General features: G+C 33.4%; 1 protein-coding gene across 3 annotated transcripts in view; it reads left to right on the plus strand.

The window, feature by feature from the left end:
• CSMD3 (CUB and Sushi multiple domains 3) overlaps positions 1-22,809 on the plus strand; it is a 1,277,440-nt gene that overhangs the window by 290,048 nt on the left and 964,583 nt on the right. For all 3 annotated transcript variants that reach the window (XM_011982326.1, XM_011982327.1, XM_011982328.1), the window contains exon 4: positions 11,674-11,868. In XM_011982326.1, the coding sequence (XP_011837716.1) occupies positions 11,674-11,868 (195 nt within the window). The remainder of the gene's footprint in view (positions 1-11,673; positions 11,869-22,809) is intronic.

Below are 22,809 nucleotides of genomic sequence, written 5' to 3' on the forward strand. Positions count from 1 at the left end.
TGACAGGAATACACACTGACGATGGACTGGGTTTTGCTTGTCCTATGAGAGATGCAAATGCCCTGAGTGCTGTTACAACACACACATACACGCATATGCACACATGCACACATACAAACACATGCACACATGCACACACACACACACACCAAAATATACATATTTTGACATCTGACTTTCATTTCTTCAGACCAAGAAACATACTGTACAGCCCATAATTTTCAACAATAAGCAAAGATATATCCTCCTCAGAGAAAATTTAATGGAAAAATGGAATGGACATTAAAACATTGGTTGTCAAAAACAGGGTGAGATGAAAGCATGAAGGGTTGGCTTACACGTCTTCATAGACGTGTGCTAATACTCAACATGAGTGGGACTAAAGTAGTGTCCTCACTAGATTTTCCTCAGTTTTTCTGGTTGATCTGGGAAAGAGGGATGGGGAAGGATACGGTATGGCTATGTGATTCTTGCCAAAGGAGGAGTAAGCCAATATAATGATTATATGATTATGCTTCTTTTCTTTCTTCCCACATCACCTCAACTTTATTTCTCCTTTCCCTACTTGGTGCAGTGGTCCTAGGTCCAGGGCTGCAACTACAAGTACTGGAAACAAGAATGATTTCTAAAAGAAAAAGCAAACAACCACACACACACACACACACACACACACACACACACACACACACAAAAGAACCTTCTGCCAGAATTCTTAAGTGCCTGATGGGGGTGGGTGTGCCTTTACAATCTGGCAGAATTTGAGTTAACAGTGAATGCAGCTATATTGTCTGGTGTTAAAAATGGCCCTATAGTTCTGACCTATGTAACCATACCCTAAGTAAGTGTTGAAATTAACTGCTGGGGAAGCACTTGCTACCCACTAGTATTGCTGCCTGCAATCTAGACCAGCACAGTGATGATTCTAACATCCCTTCCAAAGGTGAAAAAAGTTTGGACATCAACAGAAAAAAAGGAGAAAGAGTAAATGGAAGGTTATGGAATAAATGAATGGGTTACAAATTGCGAGAAACCTAATATTACTTAACACCTTGAAGGAGATTCAGAGCTAGAGAAGACATTGTCTCTTAACTGAACTATACCAGATGTCTGAAAATGGGTGAAGCTATAGGTTTGTGGAGACCACATCTGTTTTCGGAAGCTGAGAAGATTGAACTCAGGCCTGCACCTGAGTGGCCTCAGTCTAGCAGACATTCATACAATATGATAGACTAAGCAATTTATTAATGATGAACTGGAATTCTAGTAATGTGGCCATATCTTTTGAGTTGTATGTCTTTTTGATGTAAGGGATCTGAGTTCAAAGACCAGGGGTGGACTACAATATTGTGAAATATATATTTGATCTTTGGCCTCAGTTTTTGGCATACAACTCCTAAAATCCTTAGAAACTCCAAAGTGATGCTAATAAATTGATTGATGGTTGGCAGGTGCTAGAAAGCTTCAAGGTTGAGGCTGCCCACCCAAAAGATCAAGACAGGAGTACAGGGTTGAAATTTTTGGCCTTCAGGGAGGGGAGAGGGTCCGAAGTTTAAGTTGATTATGAAAGACTATTGGTTTGATCAGTTAGGCCCCTTTAATAAAGCCCCCATAAAAGCCTCAAAAGAATGGGGCATGAAGTGCTTCCAGATAGCTAAACATCTGGAGGTTCCTGAAGGGTGGCATTCCCAGGGAGGGAATGTAAGCTCTCTGAGCCTTTCCATACCTCACCTTATGCATCTCTTCATCTGTATCTTGTGTAATATTTTCTGTAATAAACTGTTAAATGTCAGCAAGTGAATCCTTAAGTTCTATGAGTCTCCCTAGTGAAAACTCCACTGGAAGCTTGTCAGGCAAAAATTCCAGAGGCCCAGACTTTTGCCTGGTGCCTGGGGGGTCAGTCTTAGGGATTAAGCCTTCAACCTGTAAGATCAGATACTATCGCCAGGTAGACAGTGTCAGAATTGAATTGGAGGACACCCAATTCTTGTCCACTGCAAAATTGATTGCTTGCTTCATGGTCACAGAAGTTTTCTGTGCCCATTGTTCTTGCAGTGCCAGAGTAGAGGAAAAACACAGTTTGACTTGGCTTTTCCACACACACAAACTCATTACCCTGATTTGATTATTACATACTGTATGTACATAGTATCAAAATATCACATGTACTCCCAAAATGTGAACAAGTAAGACATTATATATAAAACAGAGAAGAGCTCAGGCATCAATTGGCCATTTTCAAGAAGAGAATGAATAGAGTCTAAATTCTGGGGACTTATGGATTGGAAAAACCAACTGCTTCTGTATAGCAGGGGATAAGAAAGTTTATCAGAATCTTATATAAGTTTCTTAGTCCAAGGATGGAAGACAGCCCTGGGGCCAAAGATCAGGTAAGGAATGTTGCATTTCTGTCCAAGTTTGTTGTTTCAGATCACCTCAAGGTAGCTCCAATGAAAAGGCAATGAAAGCCATGGTTTGAACAAGTTGGGGATTGGGAAGAGTGTTCCTTGGCACCAAAGAAAACCTGGAAGCAATTAAATTAACTCCTAATAAGCTTCCAGGGGCGGTTTTAGCTGAATAAATTATACGAGTCATCTGCAAAACTCTGGTTGTCAATCCCTAAGGCAATTTTCAAACACCAAACCTGCATTAGCAGAGGTAGGATATAATCTCAAAGCACTCCCAAAGATAGTTTACTCTTCAACACCTGCTTCAAATTTGACCACAGAGAATGTGGACAGTAAAGAACTATTAAGAAGAAAATGCCAGGGGACAACAGAAGATGCGGGACAAAGGAGCACCTCCTAGAGAAGAGGACGAGGGTCTGCCAGGGCAGGAAGTGCTTCGGAATCGCTGTCTGACAGGATGTATGCATGATCATGCTCTTTAACTGTTGAATAGTCCCCTTTATTTGCTTATTCACATGGGGTTATGTATTGTAACCATCTATTTTCTGCTCCACCAGGTCTCTGTTCCATGAGGAATTATAGTAGGCCTTGATAGAAAAACGATAACAGTAACAACAACAACAACAACAACAACAACAACAACAACAGGAACAAAACTGCTGTGCATCTCCCAGGGAAGTTTGTTGTTGTTGTTGTTGTTGCTTTCCCCTAACATCTTCTCATTCAATTCAGTAGCCTGGAATTCAACATTTGCAGCAACCCAACTTCTCCTTGAAGGCAAAGGACAAAGGCAATGCCCTAGGGAAGGATAGCGTAGCAAGATGAAAAAAAAAAAAAAACTGAGTCCCTGATGGCCTGAGGGCACAGTCCAATCTCTCCTAGCCTAGAGCAATCAGAAAGTCACATGAAGGGAAGTAACTGCTATCTTATTTAAGCAGTTCGCTGTGACTTGTTGGTTTTTTTTTTTTTTTTTTTTTTTTGGAAGCATCAGCATCAGCTTAGCATTGACCTTAAAACAGCTAATTTCAGGTATTTCCAAAGTGCAACCCTAAGATTATTTTCTGAAGTTACATTCTGTGTTTCCTCATATGTATCGACTTATTCAGACCAACATATTAAAACCAACCTATTCTGCACACTGCTCTTGACTACATCTTGGACATTCCTCTCTATGGGTCTTATTCATATGATTTATTTGACTCTTCTGAATTCTCTCCAACTAAAAATTTACTTAACTCATTTTATAAAATAGTCTTCCTTTGGTATATGTAGATAATAGTTAAAATTGTTTTTTAAAAATCGGCTTATGGAATCAGTTTTATTTTTTAATTTCTAGGTCATTACCATGTATGTCTTATTTTTCCAACTTGAGTTATGTTTCAGCAAGATAGAAATGGTGTCATATTTTATACCTATTTGACATTTGTGCCTCGGGCTTCAGTAATTATTTGGTGATGGATTAATTGCAAAATACAGTGGCATTTCTCAGTCATCATATTTGATGAATATATAATTCCAGTAAATTATCCATGATCAGCTTAACACATCTTTTTAAAGAATTAAATTACCTTTATCCAAAAGTCTTAATACAGATACTTGTCCCAATTCTGTCAGAGGAGAGTCATTTTTCTATTATTCTGAATCAATCTATCAAATGCTACTCTATGCTAAATGCAATATTATTCCATGTCCAGAAACTTTAATGTGAGTATGACTGCTAATATGCCTCCCTTTTGTATTTGTATTTCTTTGGTTTTGGTAATATTCTGGTAGTTATATACAACAGAGTTAGCTTCTAATAATCATAACTTTTTATATTTCATGATTCTTTCACCAAACTATGTTAACACAATGGTGGTTACAGAGTTTACAAAACAAAAATATAATATTGTTTTTGTAAATTCATTTTGGATGATAAAATTTATTTAGCCAATGAAAGGGCACAGATATTTTCAATGGAATGGGCATTACCTCTTATTCATGGGTCAACATAACTAATGGCTAGTCTTTGTATATGGTGCAAAGTATTTTCTACCTTATATTTAACTATAAATCTACATCTGATGCTCAAATATTTTTCTATAGTGCCAGTGGACCTTATCTATATCCACAATATGAAAACAGAATGACATTACCGACACAGCATAAATTTTTATGTGTTTGGTTTTACACTAACTTTTCCACCGCTTCATACTTTCTTCCCTTGGAAATATATCCATCTTACCCTAAGACTTATCGAAATATTTTTTTAAAATGACAATAGACTTTTCTTCTACTGCTTATAATACATTTTAATCAGTGTTCATTCCTCCCTAAAATCAGTCCAGTACTCTGTTTTCCTCTTAGGCAGCCCAGCTAAGACAGTACTATCTTGCTCTTATTTCTTTTCTAGCAACCACTAATTTAGATTCCCTTTCAATAAGTTAAAATAATAACAAACAAATAATAATAATAACAACTAATAAGATATAACAGTTGTCCTTTTGATTAGCATCTCTGAACCTTTTTGAAGTTGCAGGATGACTTCCAAAATGGCAAATGTGGCCTCATGTTTGCAACATCTTCAGCATCCCAGTGAGGTCTGTGACATGACTCCAGCTTAGAAATTATGCTTATGGAAGGGAAATGGCTTACAGAAGTGAATGCATTTTCACAGAGAAACAGAATTGAATCACATAACTATGTAATTTGACTCATACAAAATCGCATGTTGCCAATGTGATCCAGTGCTTATTAAAACAAGTTTAATTCATGTTATTCCTACAACTTTCTTCTATACTACAGATTCCATTCTATTATTTTGTATTTAAACATTTAATTCTATGAGCTCTGTGTGATAATTAACTTTAAAATTTTTCTACTCAAGGAGATAACACAATTAGTTTAATTCTTCTTGCTTGGCGACAACACAGTGTGCTAAATTCTTGATATACAAAGATGAATTAGAGTCCCTCTTCTCAAGACGCTCAAAGTCTGGTGAGGAAGTAAATGCATATAGAAATAAATTTCATTCAGTTATATGTACTGAAAGAAAAGACCATGAGGACGTTATAGATGCAATAGGTGATTCAAAATACTCACGAAATGTTTGCTCAAACTGAAGTCCCCAGGTAAATTCCTAACTACACCCTTTATGTCCTGTGTGAATGAAATGGTTAAATATTTGTAATCACCAAAAAATTTGGAAAATGGATTTATTTGTTAAGTGTTTGGAATTCTCAGGATGAGAGGTACTGAGTGCAAAACATTTTGTTTCAGCTTGATGTTATGCTCTCCTAAATTATTTTTAATCATCTGGGAAATAAACCCTGAGATTAATTTTCTCCAAGAAGCACAAACAACTTGATTTTACTTCCCTTAGTAGATATAATTTCGCAGTGTTTTAAAGCATTGTTAATTGATCTCAGCAGGATCATGCTTCATCTATTTGACTGAATAATTATGCAATTCTGTAGTCAGGATGTCCGTTATCCCTCTTTAAAAATTTTCATTCCAATTTTCAAGGTAAGGTTTTCTTCCTGATAATTTGTGTAACATTTTGCCTTTGGCAACTATTCATGTGCTCCCGACAAATTGAATATTTTTTTTTAAGAAAGAGGTTGTTGTGATATGTTTATTAGTATTAATCACACACTTGTTTTTCTAAATTTATTGATAGAGTTTTATTTCATTTCTCCAAGGAAACCATAAAAAAAATTTTGTTCCCCTATAGTCCTTTATATATACTCTCTTTCAAGATTTAAATTGCATTTTAGACTTACTTATTTTGTTTTTAAAAATTATCTGGATTTTTTAGCCTGCAATTCATCAAATATATCTTTTGATAACTACTGTGCTTGGAATGGTGCTTAGTATATGATACCAAACAATAGACAAAAGAATGAAGAAATCAATGACACCTATAGGGGACTTTTTCTGAATTTGTTTATACAAAGTTTCTGCCAAAAGTTAAGATTAGACCTTGTATTTCCTTCGTGATTCAGAGAGGAGCAATTGAATTTTACCCTTGACTAAATTACTATTTTTTATTAATTTTTAAGACCAAGAATGATCTAATGTACTTCATTACATTTCATGAAAATTTGATACTTATGACACGGCCTCTAGAAAATCGATAATGTAATCACGCCTAATTTTGATGTCTCAAATACACAATTGATTATAATAATAATAAAACTTCAATTTAGTTAATAATATTTGGCACATGAGTGCTTGCTAAAAATATACATGAGTAACATATATTGTTTTGTGTAATAATATCAACAGTCTTATAAAATTGGTATTCTCATATTAAAATAATATGCATACATTATTTTGGCTACTAATTTTTAAAAAAATAATTTTTATAATTCCTTTTATCACAATTTTCCCACTCAATATTGAATTAGTATTAAATTAGTAAACTTACCCACTTTATATCATGCATGCTTATGAAAATCTCTGCACACATGTACATTTATAAAATGTATGTTAATTGTTTACTCTCAATTACTCTTTTAAAAAGCAGATAGCACCGCACCACCAAATATTTAATGAGGATATAGTCCTCCTTCATATTTATGAGCCTATGCAAAGGATACACATCACTGTGTGAAGCCATCTATGATAAACCCTTTTGAAATATTTTTTCCCAACCTAGTTTCTACCCTACCCTACCATTTCCATGAAACCTGTCTTCATTGTGTTGTCAAACCTAATAACTGTTACAGTACTTTGATTCTTATACTTTTCTATTTCAAATATACTTGTTCACTGCCCTTAAAAACAAACAAACAAAAACTATCTTTTACCCATTTCAGATCACAATTAAAGCCTTTCTTTATCAGGAAATCCTTTCCAGATCTCCTCTTAATCAATACTAATTCAGATTTCGCCATTATATGCCTTTAGTATAACTTATATGTTTCCTTTCTGTGACATGTCACAATACAATTAATATTCTGTAAATTACTGATATATTACTTTTAGTAACCACCAAATCATAAACTCCATGTCTACCTTTTGCTAGACTATATTCCCAGAGCATTACTGATGATAGATGCTTAATAAACACTTGTGGAATGAATATCTGTCTTTAGTAGATAGCAATATATAATTGTGAAATGATCTAAGACTTTTGAGTTAGGAAACCTAAGTTTGAACCACAAGTCTACTATTTATTAGTGGATGGCCTTTGGAAAGTTACTTGATCTTCCTGAGTCTCAGTTTTCCTTTCTACACAATGGGGAGAATTATACCCATAATGTCGAGTGTTTTATGAGATAGAAGTGGAAGAATGCCCAAATGCCTGTTATAGCTGATACTCTACAACAAAGGTTGACTTTCTCAAATTGTTAGCTCAGAAGGCAAGGGACATGTTATAGTATTAACTAGTGCACATCATAGAGCAATGTTAGTGGTAACTCTTAAAAGCTTCTGATGAATAAAATAGTGTCAGTGTCACTTACCAAGTCATTTATCTTTTCTTTTAACTAACAGAGAAGAGTGTCGCTAAACTCTACCCGTTCAAACACAATTGAATTTTTAAAAGTTTATCTTGTATATTTTCCAAGGAATTATTTTGCAATATCAAAAATCTTTTACACTTTAGAATAGTCTATGTTGTCAAAATATCTTCATATTTCCTGATAATCTCAATGCTGCGAGAAGAGAAGATAAATAAAATACACATCTTTCCAGCCAAAATCAGATGGATTTTAATTAGACTAAATGATTTGTTATGCCTAGAGCAGTAAACTTAACATAAAGGGTCTCTGACATTTTCTGAGACATATTTTGAGTATAAATTCTTCAGGTTTATTTTCCAGTGATCTCAGTTCACCAACCTGCCCACTCTAAGTGCTCAACCAAGAATATTGTGTAAATAGTTTTACAGTACTTCCTCCCCTACTCCAATCCCATTTTAATCTTTGTATTATGGGACATTAGAAGACAATTTGTCAGATTCTATTATTTTGTGTTAGTTACCTAAACCTCTTAATCAATATATTACTGTCATCTGCTGGTAAAGGAAGATAACTGAAGTCTTTTCAGCAATCTGCTTTTAGGTGTAATAATTCGCTTCAAAAACACATTGAGGTAACAAGTATGATATGTCTAGCTTGCATGTACATCTGATGAATTACAAAAAAAAATCTTCCCTTATAAATTTGTGTTTTCCTTAATAATTTTATATATTTTAAGCAATATCACTTACTGTAAATACTTGCAACATGTATTTAATAATTATTTTACAGTTTGATTTACTGAACATGGTTGAGTAATTCATTTTCTTTTTTTTTTTTAAGTTCGGGTACATGTGCAGGATATGCAGGTTTGTTACATAGGTAAAACTGTGCCATGGTGGCTTGCTGCACCTAACAACCCATCACCTAGATATTGAGCCCAGCATGCATTAGCTCTTTTCCCCAATACTCTATCCACCCCCACCCTCCCACAAGTGGCCCCAGTAAGTGTTGTTCCCCTCCCTGTGTTCATGTGTTCTCATTGTTCAGCTCCCATTTATAATTGAGAACGTGTGATATTTGGTTTTCTGTTCTGAAATTCAAATTCTGGATGGCTGGAAGAAACATTATCTAAAAACTAGTCTATCCTAGCAATTTCTAAAACTCTTTTCATTGAAAGTAAATTTAATTCAAAAGTTTAAATATGCAGCACTACTTAGTTTTAAAATGTTAAGAGTAAGAAGCGAATGTTCAATCAGAACATAGTCTTTTTTGATGGTGGGTTATATACTTCAGTTAGTGACACATCTTACTTGCTTTGCATTTGAAAATGCACATAGACAGCATAGAGAGAAGTCCTGAATTAAAGGGTTGGGAGAAGACAAAAAATATAATCCATGAGCAATGGTTATAGAATCAGGATCAATTAAACCTGAATGTAAAATATCTTAACTGTCTTTGTAAATTACTCAGTTAACAGATGATGATGGGTAGATGTTTCTATAAATGAAGATGATAAACAAGCACAAACAACAGCAGGAATTTCCTGAAAGCGGAGGCCAGATATGCTTTAAAATTGTCTTCTTTGAGTTTCATTTTGAAACAACCTAAATTTTTTATCAGTTTTAGAAATAATTCAGCCACAAGCCTGGAGATTAAGTAATCTATTAAGATTCCATTCAATGTTACTATTCATTCACTGCTTCACCTGACATGATTTCCATTTTGCTTTAGGTACTTTATTCTGGATAATATTTATTTGTTCATTTAAATCAAAGTTAATTTTGAGTCCAAAAACTATTCAGAGCTTTCTTCTCTTTCATTTTATTCCCCCACCTAGTTGCTTCCTGTGACATAATTTGGAAACCACTTTTCTCCTAGACATATAACTTTACGATAATTGAAGTCCTGACCTTAATTATTTTTTAGAGGGTAGAAGGAAGAGGAGTGGTTTAATTCTAAGGCCGAAAGTGGTAGTTTCATTAAAAGTATCGCCTTTGTTATTACTATATTCAGGGGATTGAATTTTTGTTCATTTTGTCAAAACTTATTAACCTCACTGTCTCTGGGAGCAAACATCTCATCTGTTAATCAGATGATTTTCCAAAAAAATAAGTATTTCAAAATAAACTACTGTTCAAAGTGTTTCTTTAAAAGTTGCTCAAAATTCACAGACAATAAATTAGTATTGTTTTAGTGAAAATTCACATATAGCATATGTCTTTGAGAAATAACAAAATAAACAATTAGAAATAACCTTCACTACCGACACTTTAAATATTTTACAAACTTAAGTTTAGAATGTATTATTAAGAAAATTATCTATTGAAACCATATACATTTAGTAAATATTAGTCAATTTCTTCACTTTTTTAGTTTTAAGAAACCTAAAACTACATTTTTAAAACTCAAAGTAAATATTTTTTTCTCTAAAATATATGGATGTCCTGTGCTCAATACATTTCTCTTGATTAAATTGATCTCATACTGGAAATTAATCTGTGATTTTTCTTTTACTTGCTTTGAAAAGTTTAGACAAAAAATTTAACGTAAGTTTAAAAAACACTCTCAAAATTAAGCTATATATTGTGAACCATTTTGTGTTTTAATATTTTTGTTTAGTATTGACATTGATATTTTAATTATTACAATGGTTTGTAATTATTTGAATTAGCATTGTAATATTATATAGAACTTAGTAACTGCACAAATGAAATAAATATCAAAGCAAAATGGGAAAAATATTTTACTTTTTATTGCAACATCACTCTCAGCTTATTATTTTGCAAGAACAGTAGTTCCCACATAGTCTTAATTAGTTTCCCTTAATATAACCACTGATGTAACTGCAGTAAAATGGCCGAAACTAAGAAATTAATGTTTACACAATACTATTAACTACCGACTTTACTCAAATTGTGATATCTTTTAGTTCATTAATTACTGTTTGTGATTTTATTATTTGTAGTATAAAGGTAATATAACAGTAATAAAATAAAAATGTACAAAACAATATGAGAATAATCTCTAATATTTTTATTCTTGAAGTTCTGCTTTTTTCAATTTTTTTCATTTAATCTAAAGTTGGATTTTTTCTGAATTGAATATTGTTTTAAAAACTCATGTTTGTATACTTGTTTAGTTTTAAGCATCAACTAATAGAAGAAGGTGATAGATAAAACATTCTGATGTATCATTTTCCATATATTTTGCCTATTGATCTAATTAAAATATTACAACTGTTTGCACTTATTGTTATCATTCTTAATATACACTCAAAGTTAATAACAAATAATAGAGCTGGAATTCTAGCTCATCCTCCCTCCCTAACTTTAAAAATTGTCCACTTACTACTCCACTGTGTTTTTCTCATTTAAATGAAACAAAGGTTTCCATGCAAAATATGTATTTTATCTAGGTTCATGGTTTAAGACTAAGCACTGAAGGACTGAAGATAATGTTAAGGAAATGAATTTGCTTATTACTATGTTATTAGAATGTAACTTTGAAAAAGCCATGGAGTTTTACTTATCTGAGTAAATATTAATATATGAGTAAAAATATGAGTAATGCTCAGAAGACTAAGTAATATAATATCTAAAACTTTCTAGCATAAAGAATGACCAGTAATACCTCTGTGATAAAGTTTAGTTTTCTTTCCATATTTCACTGTCACATGTGTTGGAATAGAAGACATTTCTTTTCAGTGACTCTTCTCCAAAGAAATAAGAATATCCATATCTACATATATAATTTTATAAATCTGAAACAAAAAACTGCTTATTGAAATAACTGTAAACTGTCCTTTTCCTCCTTTTTAATAGAATTGCAGAGTAGCTCTTGTGGAAATCCTGGTGTTCCGCCCAAAGGTGTATTATATGGTACAAGATTCGACGTTGGGGACAAGATCCGCTACAGCTGTGTCACTGGATACATCCTTGATGGCCACCCTCAGCTCACCTGCATAGCCAATTCAGTTAATACAGCTTCGTGGGATTTTCCTGTTCCTATCTGTAGAGGTAAAATGAAAACACTTTAAAAATGAGAGTTGTCATCAGCCAGTGTATTTGAAAAATGTATTTGGTGCCTGTTTCTTCTACAGAATCTAAAGGAGAGTCCAGGCATGGTGACTCACACCTGTAATCCCAGCACTTTGGGAGACTGAGGTGGGTGGACCACTTGAGGTCAGGAGTTTGAGACCAGCCTGGCCAATGTGGTGAAGCACCATCTTTACTAAAAATACAAATATTGGCCATGTGTGGTAGTAGACGCCTGTAGTCCCAGCTACTCGGGAGGCTGAGGCAGGATTATTGCTGGAACCCAGGAGGAGGAGGCTGCAGTGAGCTGAAATAGCACCACGGCACCCCAGCCTTGGAGACAGAGCAAGACTCTGTCTCAAAAAAACACCAAAAACAAAAAAACAAAAACCTAAAGGATAAATAGTCTCATATACTACATGAAAAGTAGAGAAAAATACTAAATTTTAGTATTGACTAGTATCTCTATCACATTGTTTGTGAAATTAGGTAGTAAATTATATATATCTATGTACATAGGTATGCCTGCATTGTATATTTATATGTTTTCATATTTATATTTAAAACATGGATTTTATGATGTTTAGAAATTTAATTAGGCTGTCAAAATTGTTTAGCTTTAAGAAATATTGACTGAGTCTATGAATCTTTCTGATAGAAGACAGCATGGAAATTTTTGAAATTAATTGTACTGTATTTGTTTACTATCAATACTATTAAGATTATTTGTATCATGGGGAAAACACAACAATATAATAATGTGGACAAAGGTTCAAAATATAGAGCTTGGGAAACAGAACATATTCAACATTAGCTAAGCACATGGATGGATTTTTCTTACAAAAATTCTGGAGGCCAACATTGTGTTTCCTCTGGGCTTCTTTTATTCCTTAACAAGCATGTGCTTCTGTAATTCCTCCATGACTGGGATGTGGGAATGTCCAACTGCCCATCTAAATTACTTTAGAGCTTCCTCCCAAACATGTCACTGCAAATGCATGCATCACAACCTCCTGGTAATTAGACACAACAAGCTTCTTATCCCAGCTTTGTCAATTGCCATGTGAGTTACCTCAGGAAAATCAGTTCAACAATTTGAGTCTCATTTACCTCATTTAACTAATGAAAACAAAACAAAACACAAAACACCTGTTCCATTTGTTGTGAGGATTAAATAAGATAAGCTACACTGGCTGCTTAGTAAAAACGTCTGCTATATGGTGGCATTCTTTCAATGTTAGATTCCTTTGCTGCGTATGCTTCAACTACTACGGCTACCACAATTACCGCTATCATTACTGCTACTGCTGCTTTTGCTACTAATATTGCATAACTACTATTAGCTATCATTTATTTAAGCACTATAAATATACTGTGAAATTTATAAGCATTATCATTTTTTAAATTTCACTATAATAGGAAACCAAAGCTTAGATATTTAAAAATAATTGCTTTAGATTATTAGCTGGTAAACATCAAGAACTACGAAGAGTTCTGACATTTTACTCTACTTTCAAGTTAAAATTATTTGCCACAGTTTCATGGATGATGACGGAAACACAAGACTGTTGAGTCAGAAATAAAGGATAGTTTATTACTCACAGCAGCACTAGGAGCAAGAATAGCAGGATTTGTGCCAGTTTCTCAAGCCCTAATTCTCATAGAATGGCATGAAGACTGTGAGATGCCCGCAGAACTTACTAAATGGTATTCTAAGAGATGAACCATGAGCTTAGAAACCTGAATTTTTTATAATGGACAGTAGGCACACCCGTTCTTTCCTCTGGAGGGAGCACCGTCTCCGTCCCTCAAGGCTGTAAGCAGAGTTATCCTTTGCTCTGGTGGAAAACACTGTATTCTCCTTGGCTATTTTCTATAAGGAAGGATAACCAGGTACTAAAAAGGAGGACAATTGGTACCTGTGCTCAAAGATATGCAGAAACATGAGTGTAAAATGGAGAAATGTCTCCCAAAAGCAAATGGGCTGTGGCAGAGGCCAGGTCTGAAATATTCTCTCAGGTTCCAAAGCCTGAACTTGTTACCTTTTGGATATGTCACCAGAATAATTTATGTCTCTAAGAACTTTTCTTTATAATGGGAGAAATTGGATATTATATGGAATATTATATGGAAATCAGCAGAAATGCAATCTTTTTTTTTTTTCAAAAAAAGCATAAAACTCCCTAAATCAAAGACCTATTAAAATTCTTAAAACCTAAGTAGTTTACAAGGACTTAAGACACTTAAAACTAAGAAGTAGTTTGAAGAGATTTCAATGGAGCATTCTCAACGCTACTTGAATATGAATCTCTGTTGTTTGGTTCCTTCATCTCAATTCAGACAATAGGCTTTGGAATCAGAAAGGCCTTATTCTGAATACTGATTCTGCCACTTACTGACTACAGACTTTGAGTAATAATTGAATTATTTTGGAAGCTATTTTTTTTTTAGTTATACTGGGATGAAGAGATAGGCAGACATACCCAAATCATAAACTTGTTAGAGTTTAATGTAATAACATTCATAAAACATCAGGTTTATTTATTACTTATGTGAGCTCTATCATCCAACTTTTCCTTAGCACCTGTTACTATCTCCTCCTTAAAGAAAGGATATATAGTCAACAAAGACAAATTTGAAATGGAATAATATCAAATGTCCTTCTACTCAAATCTAACCCTAAAACCAACACCTCTATTGCCTTTTTTTTTTTCTATTGCCATTTTGGTTTCAGGGTTAAACTCTGCTACCAGCATATTTACTCCCCTACTCTTCACTCCCAGGTCCCAGCAAGACTTTTCCCCTTGACTTCCACTCTAACTTCTATGATTTTTTAAAATCTATCAAAATTGGCATCCACCATTTTTGAAAATATTAACTTTAGTCTACCCAGGTCACTTTTTTTCTCCTCAGCTGTAACACTAATGCATAAATTTACTCATTTGTATGTATTTATTAAGGGCCTTCCTTCTGCAAAGCATTATGTTATGTGCTGAGAATCAAAAGATTGATTAAGAAACAATTTCTGTTTTTAAGAACCTGTGGTCCAGTGGGGCAGACAGTAATCAAGTAATTGCAGTAATGTATGCTGATTGCTTTAATAGCAGAATCTGTAGAGTAAGCTAGGAATCTTGATAAGGAAGGTATTAATATCTCCCATTGAGTGCATGGAAGTTCAGCTAGGGACAATGCTTTAAGAGAAGATTTTACAGAGAATTGCTAAACATACAAACTATATAGAGCAAGAACATTTTGAATGAAGCAATAATTCATGTAGAAAGTACAGATTTTCCTTTCCAGCCTCAAAATTAGTTCTCACATGTTACTAATATGCACTGGCTAAAGGTAGAGTCTAAGTCATACTTCATAGAACACATGACCTAATTTTCTGAGACGTGATTTATCTCCCACTAACCAATTTTTTCATTAAAACTTACAGAATGGAGTAGTGTATATGCAGTGTGTGTAGCTGTCGTTCATTTCCAAAGAAAAGATGGCAGACTGCTCAGTTCATGCCTTCCCTCTGCTTTTCTTTTCCACTTGATAGCATACTGATTCTTCAATTTATAACTTTGCAGGGGGCTGATAACTCTGTAATGATCTACTCGTTGCTTTCCCTGGAGTTTACGTAGAGTCTCTCCTTGATGAAACCTTTGCTTTTAGAGAGTTCTTTTGATGCTTCCTAGCAATGGTAGTTTAATTAAGAAAAAATGTATTCCACATCAACCTAGAGGGTATGGTGCAAAGGTTTTGTGTTTGTTCACAGGCAGGATGAATTTTATCAACACCATTTGGTAGTATTTGTAAAAGTCAACTAACTGCCTGCAACATTCTGTACAAAGTGAAACCTAATTCCTATGCTCCAAGTCTTGAATGAGAATACCTGGAGCACATGATGTAGCTTCAGAATCTTTCTTAACCCAGTTCTCACAGATGAAGTGGAAGACGAGGTGAAATGGTTATGCTATTCCTATGTTAAAAATTTCAAAATTCATAATTATATTTTGCATTCAGAATGGTAATATAATACACATACCCCAGGAAAAACTAAGACTTGTATGTAAAAGAGACACATACTTTTGGTGGAAGAGGTAACATATTAAGATTTAAGAAGGCAGTCAATAGGAAACATATGGCTGCATTAGAAATGTGAATTTTAGATTAAAGAAAATTTTAAAAGACTGGCACGTTTTATTGATCATTTGAGTTTATTTGTAGCCAAAAATAAAGAACTTGGACTTCATACGAGGGCTCACGGAAAGGACTAATCAGTAAGGGGATGTGATGCTATAAAATGTTGACAGAGTTGACAGGTCACAGTAACCAAACCAAATATTTACAGTACATATAAGCAAAAGGGCTAATGAGGAAACTGTTGCCTTTGACAAAGAAAAATAAATCTTCCAAGTTTTATTCTTGGAAGACCATTGTCCACAATGTGTTAGAGAAATGACTGATGAAATAAGAATAGCAGCTTGATTTGTCACCATATTGTATTATTCTCCTGCCAAAAAACTTTGATCAACAATTTTCTGGATCAAAATGTAATACCAAAACATGGAATTGTACTGAGCAATAAAAGACAATAGTTGGAGAAGAAAGAAGTAGGAAGCTTTAGCCTAGTAATTTTTTAAATTTTATATGCGAAAATTCCTCCAAAGAAGTAGTGACTTAGTTAATGAAAGGATATTTATTATGTTTACTTGTTCCCTGCTCTGTATCTGGAAATTACTTCACAAAGGCAGTAGGAAATCAAAAATGCCATTTACTTTATGCATAGTAAGTCCCAATTACATATGAGTAAGTGCTGAAATGTGATATCAGAAATATAATACTACATAGATAATAGATAAGGTTATTGATAAAACTAATTTAAAGAAAACTGAAAAGTACTATATTGAAACAAGACACAAAAATAATTTGGTGCCATATTTCTATTCATTCCCATATAGTGCTTAAACATAATGATAAATTGTACTTTGCCAAAATGAAAATATATTTTATTATGAGATTTTACATACTCAATCAAAACAAAGTCCAGTTTTTTCTATTCACTCTAAAGATTAATTTTTAGCATTTTTTGTAGCTAAAATCTGTAGTCTTTTTTTTTTTTTTTTTTTTTGAGACAGTCTTGCTCTGTCACCAGGCTGGAGTGTAGTGTCACGATCCTAGCTCACTGTAACCTCTGCCTCCCAGGTTCAAGCGATTCTCCTGCCTCAGTCTCCCGAGTAGCTGGGACTACAGGTGCATGCCACTACACCCAGCTAATTTTTGTATTTTTAGTAGAGATGGGGTTTGACCATGCTGGCCAGGTCTCGATCTCTTGACTTTGTGATCTGCCCGCCTCAGCCTCCCTAAGTGCTGGGATTACAGGTGTGAGCCACCACTCCCAGCCTAAAATCTGTAGTTTTTAAAAACATTTTATTAAAAACCATTGTAAACGGTCATCTCCTTTTTTCTTAAACGCATTCCCAGAGAAGACAATGTGTTATTGTAACTCTCTGAATCACAGAGAGAGTAGTGTCAGTGGTAACCTCTTTTACGCCGAAGAAGAAAGGACTCAAACGTACTGTTGAATATAAAAATGTCATGAACCATGTACTAAAAATTCTTTTTGAGGATTGAAGCATTATGGTTTGATTGAGTTCATTTTCAAACATCTTATTTTAAATATTATTTCAGAAAATGTTTTAGCACAGACTTTGAGTTCCACCACACTTGCCAGTATCTGAGCAATATTATTTGGGCACATTCAGCTCTCGTTAGCTCTGTCATTTCACACAGAGATCTAGTTTCTTAATGCGAACAGTTATATTTGATGCTAATGAGGAAAACATGTTGTGCATGTCTTTTAAAGAACAAGCAAGTTAAGCATGAATTGTTTGGTAATGGAATTATCAGCTCAAAGACTGCTAACAAAATTGCAGTGATGTCAATCCACAAGGAAAACTTTGCAAGTGTCACAGGTCACTTGCTGCTGCTTCAACACCCCCTGGAAAACGCAGGCTATTCAATCAACAGTCAGATCAACACTCAATAGTCCTATTATGCACCTTAATCTTGTTTTGAAAAGTACATTTGTGTTATAAAATAACATACATGTCCTGACTAGAGTATTTTAGAAGTATCCAGCGTAATGGAGCAAAGGCAACATGATTTATCTTTAGGGGTAGAAAAGTTGATTTATATTTCTGCCATGTGTTACCTGAGTGTGTTATTTCTTATGTCAAAAACTGAGCATTTTTACTTATTTCAGAATTGTGAAGGTTAAAGAAATTAGATTAAATGATAATTTTGAAAAAGTTATATAATGCTTAACATATAGAAGTGCTCAAAACTACCTAATTAGTTCCAAACACATAAAAGTAAATTATTTTTAAAATCATATAGAAGTAATAACTGTCACTTGTTATGTTTGTGTTTACCATATTTAAAATATCTATTGACGGTTAAACATGTGCCTGGGTTCAGAAATAATGGAGAATATTTTTAAAACTAAGATAGTCAAGAACTCTGGAAAGAGTGGATTCTAAACTAATAAAAGCCTTGGTTTGCTTCATATCTCTGCCACTGAGAAGATATAAGACCTTAACCTATATATTTAATTTTTTAGACCTCAGTTTTTTCACTTGTATAATAGGGGCAAGTCCTACTTACTTTATAGTATTAAGATAAGGATTATGTTAGTTAATGTACGTAAAATATCTAATCAATGGTATTCAACAATTAGTAATAACTACCTTATTTTTTTTATCATGTTCACAACCAAAAGATGACAAAAGTACTAACATTTATTTGTAAAGATATATTTTTGAATATGATAATAACATTGAGATATGAGGTACTAAAAAACTAAGAGTACCAGAGAATGGATGTATCTAGATTGGGTCAGCAAGTATTAGACATCGTTTTTGAAAATATATTTCCCAAAGTTAACATAGCATTTCTGAATTATCCATGTCTGGAAGTTCTCACATTTGAAGTATATTCAATAATTAAACTCATATATTTTATTTTTTGCTTAGTATTATTATTTTTTGAGACAGAATTTCGCTCTATTCTCCCAAGCTGGAGTGCAATGGTGCAATATCAGCTCACTGCAACTTCCATCTCCCAGGTTCAAGAAATTCTCCTGGCTCAGCCTTCCAAGTAGCTGGGATTGTAGGTATGCACCACCACATCCAGCTAATCTTTGCATTTTGAGTAGAGACGGGGTTTCACCGTATTGGTCAGGCTGGCCTTGAACTCCTGACCTCAAGTGCTCCATCTGCCTCGGCCTCCCAAAGTGCTGGGATTACAGGAATGAACCACCGCACCCAGCCATAAACTCATATATTTTAAAAACTCACTATACATAAGTCACATTTCTGAGTATAATGATTAATGAAACAGCTCCAGGCCTCATGAAACTCAGTCTGTTGAATACGGGAGTTTTGTATTTGAAAGGCGATCTGGGCTATTGTCCAAATGTGTATAGTCTAATTTCGTGCAAAAGGATAGAGGGGTATTCTTATATAAACAATATATGTTGGCCTTATGTATGTTTCTTACGTTCAAGGAAGAAAATCAAGGCTTCCTCTTCTTATCCTGCAATCACTCTTGGCCCGACCATGGCAACAGTCAGCCATTGGGGAACATTATGTTCCCCATTTTGCATTTGTGAGTTGTGTCTTCCTTCATTCAGGCAATTATTTACCTTTTCCCCTCATCACGTACGCAATAGCTAAAACGTTTTTGTTGGTTTACTCTATTGTTCAGGTTTTTTTATTCCTTCATCTATCATTCTTATTTTATACTAATCAATTTTCTTTGATGATAAAGAGACAATCTGTATATTTTTTAGTATTATATGTTACAATAGTGTAAATTTAGAGATTTTTATTTCTTCAATGGAGTGATTTTAACTTCATTCTCTTTCTGTGCAATTCCTAGAAAAATGTCAACTGTATATTTTTTAAATCAAAGACAAAAGTCAGTCTCTTTTTGAGGCAACTAAGTCTTCATTGCTTACACGAATTCTGTGTAACTTTGAGCCTTTTGTTTCTGGGAAGGCTTTTGTTTACTTGGAGTTTTTTTGTTCACTTGTTTTGACAAATAAGAATTTTAAAGTAAATTTTCTAAATGCAAAATCCACATTGTTTAGGGAAAGTTTACATTTTTGAAGAAGCTATAACAAATAGTTTAATGATGTTGTTCCCAAAATTAAAACAGAATTTTGTAAACATTAAGTAAATACTCATTTCTATCACAAATCTACATTTCACAATATGTAGAAGGAAAGACAAGTATATTATCTTTGTGTCCACAAAACATTCATATGATGATATAGGCCCATGTCTTAAAGAGAAAATGATGGGGCATGCTTAGCCAAAAATATATTGACAGCTTCAGAATCCCCTGTGGTGAAATAGACTGTTCAATGTATGATAAGAACCTTGAAAAGCAATCATCTAACTTCCTGCTAGGATATAAACTCAGTGAACCACAGCAATGACCATCTGGTATTCTGTTGCTCTTTGCAAAGCCACCACTCTAAAGATGAAGCAAAATAAATTAGAATAAACCAATGGAGGAAGGAGAATAGTAGCCACCAAAGACATTTAATGCTATGTGACACATATTTTAGTAGACTCATTCCTTGTGAAAAGTCCTTTGTGTTTTGTGCTAAGAAAGCATAATAATAGGTATTTTTACAGCAATCATTGGAGAGGGATACTTTGTACACTTTTGGTCTTGTTTTCTTTTTCTCCTGTGCAATATTATTGATCACCCATTAACTTAGGAAGTTAAGTAAAAGATATACGTGGTTGAACCATTCAGTGATGAAAGTTCGTCCATATCATTAATAATAGAGAACAGAATTTAAATTCTGGAACTTGGATGCCTTCAAAAACTCTATTTTTTGGCCTGTTGCTCAATGTGCATGAAATCTAAAGGCTTTCTATAACTACTTTTCTTAGGGTTTTTCCAATTGCATATCTGACTCAAAAGAACATAAATAATTTTCTTTTTACTCCGTAATTTTTATGTATGTAAAACTGGATCTAAATGCATTACATCTTTAAGGAGTCAGGGAGGAATTATTTTTCTATATATATATATTTTTTGCACTAATTCCTTATATTTAAACAAGGCAATTTCCATTTACTGCTCCCTACATTTGTTGAAGTTACTATAGTATTCAAAGGTAAATTATCAAGGCCACTTATTATCTATTAATATTTAATGTATAGCTAACTTTAAAAAAGCAGTTGATGCAGCAAAAAATATGATATATGTAGCTAAATAACATAAAGTGGAATTAGGGCAAACTATAATAAAAGAAAATAACAAGTGAGTAAGATGAAACCAAGAGAATGGTTAATTTACAAAAGTCAAGTTCTGAATTCTTGTATCTTTGTTAGAATCAGCATTATATTTAGCTTTTATTTTTCTTACACCCTAAACAAATCTGGAAAACTTGATTAGTTTATAGTCTCACAAAGTAAAATAAAATAATTTGTGATGAAAATTACTGAACAGAATGAAAAATTTCTTTTGATAAACAACACAAAGAAGGCACAGTATAATTTAAGGACCTACATTATCTATAATATTAGTAATATGAAAGGAAAATTAGCTTCTCAGGTCAGGTTTGTATTACCTCTTTTTACTGACATATAAACAATGCCTTTATATTGAAAAGAAGATTGAGAATTGCATTGGAGAATTGTATTCACTGAGTATCAAATCATACCTGCCTAATGTCACTGGTCAAGTATGAGTGATGTGTAACACAACTGTCTAAATTTAGTTCTGACCCAATTTTTATATATTTTCAAAGTTTGAATCTCTTTGTTAATTCATATATTTGGAATTTGCCCTGCAAGTTAGTCATCTGAAAACAGAATCAAAAGCATAATGTTTTTGCATTAATATTATCTTAATTTTTTATACAGTTTAACATATAATGGATGCCTAATTTCTAGAATAAGTTTCTTTATATATTTTCACATTTTATATAGAAAACTCAGTATTAATATAATTAACACAAAATTTATACTTAGCACTAATTTCTAATAACTTGTTAGTTATAAATATAGTATCAGATATTAATTTCAAGCTTTTCTGAAGTTATTATATGATTGCATTTCTCACACGAAACTCTTTCTAAAATGGCTTTTGTTGCTGAATCCTTTTATCTTTCATTAAAATTTTTTTTTCTAAATAATGGAGTTGAGGTCATTGACAATGCAGTTGCGTATTTTAAAAAGCACATTACAAAGTACTGACTTCAAAAAATTTATTGGGTATTCTATTGTTTTATCCCTGTGTTTTTTTTTCAAAATACAGCATATGATGGGCTGAAATGTTAATAAGACATCAATATTATAGCAACGGATTTTCATATTATAGGAGACAGAACATAGTTTTATTTATATTTGTATTATTTTAACAAATATCTATTGAATGATAATGATGGACAAGAGGTCAATAGCTATTGCTGATTTTCAGGAGCTTTTATAGCTCATGGGAAGCATACATAAATAATCACATACTAGTAAGGAGTGAAACTCCATCTTCTAAGAAAGATACAAATACACTGCCATGGAGGATGAAAGGCATTTGAAAATTTTAACGCAATGTGAAGAGTATTAATCTTCTTAGAGACTTAAAGAATAACTTATAAGTTTATATTGTATTGCCTCTCTCCTTTTATCTCTAACATTTCATGAGCACTCTATCTGGGCCAGAGACGTTTTTGAAGTATTCTACATATAATAACCCTTTTAATCTTTGCACCCAGGCTATAAAGTGGATGGTATTTGGATCCCTATTACATAAATGAGAAAACTGAGGCACAGTAAAGGTTAAGAAAATTTTGCAACATCACACAAGTAAAAAAAGGCAAATCTAGGATTGGAATTCAAGCAATTTGGTTAA

Source organism: Mandrillus leucophaeus, unplaced genomic scaffold, assembly GCF_000951045.1.
Source record: "Mandrillus leucophaeus isolate KB7577 unplaced genomic scaffold, Mleu.le_1.0 Scaffold239, whole genome shotgun sequence".
Classification (NCBI taxonomy): Eukaryota; Metazoa; Chordata; class Mammalia; order Primates; family Cercopithecidae; genus Mandrillus; species Mandrillus leucophaeus.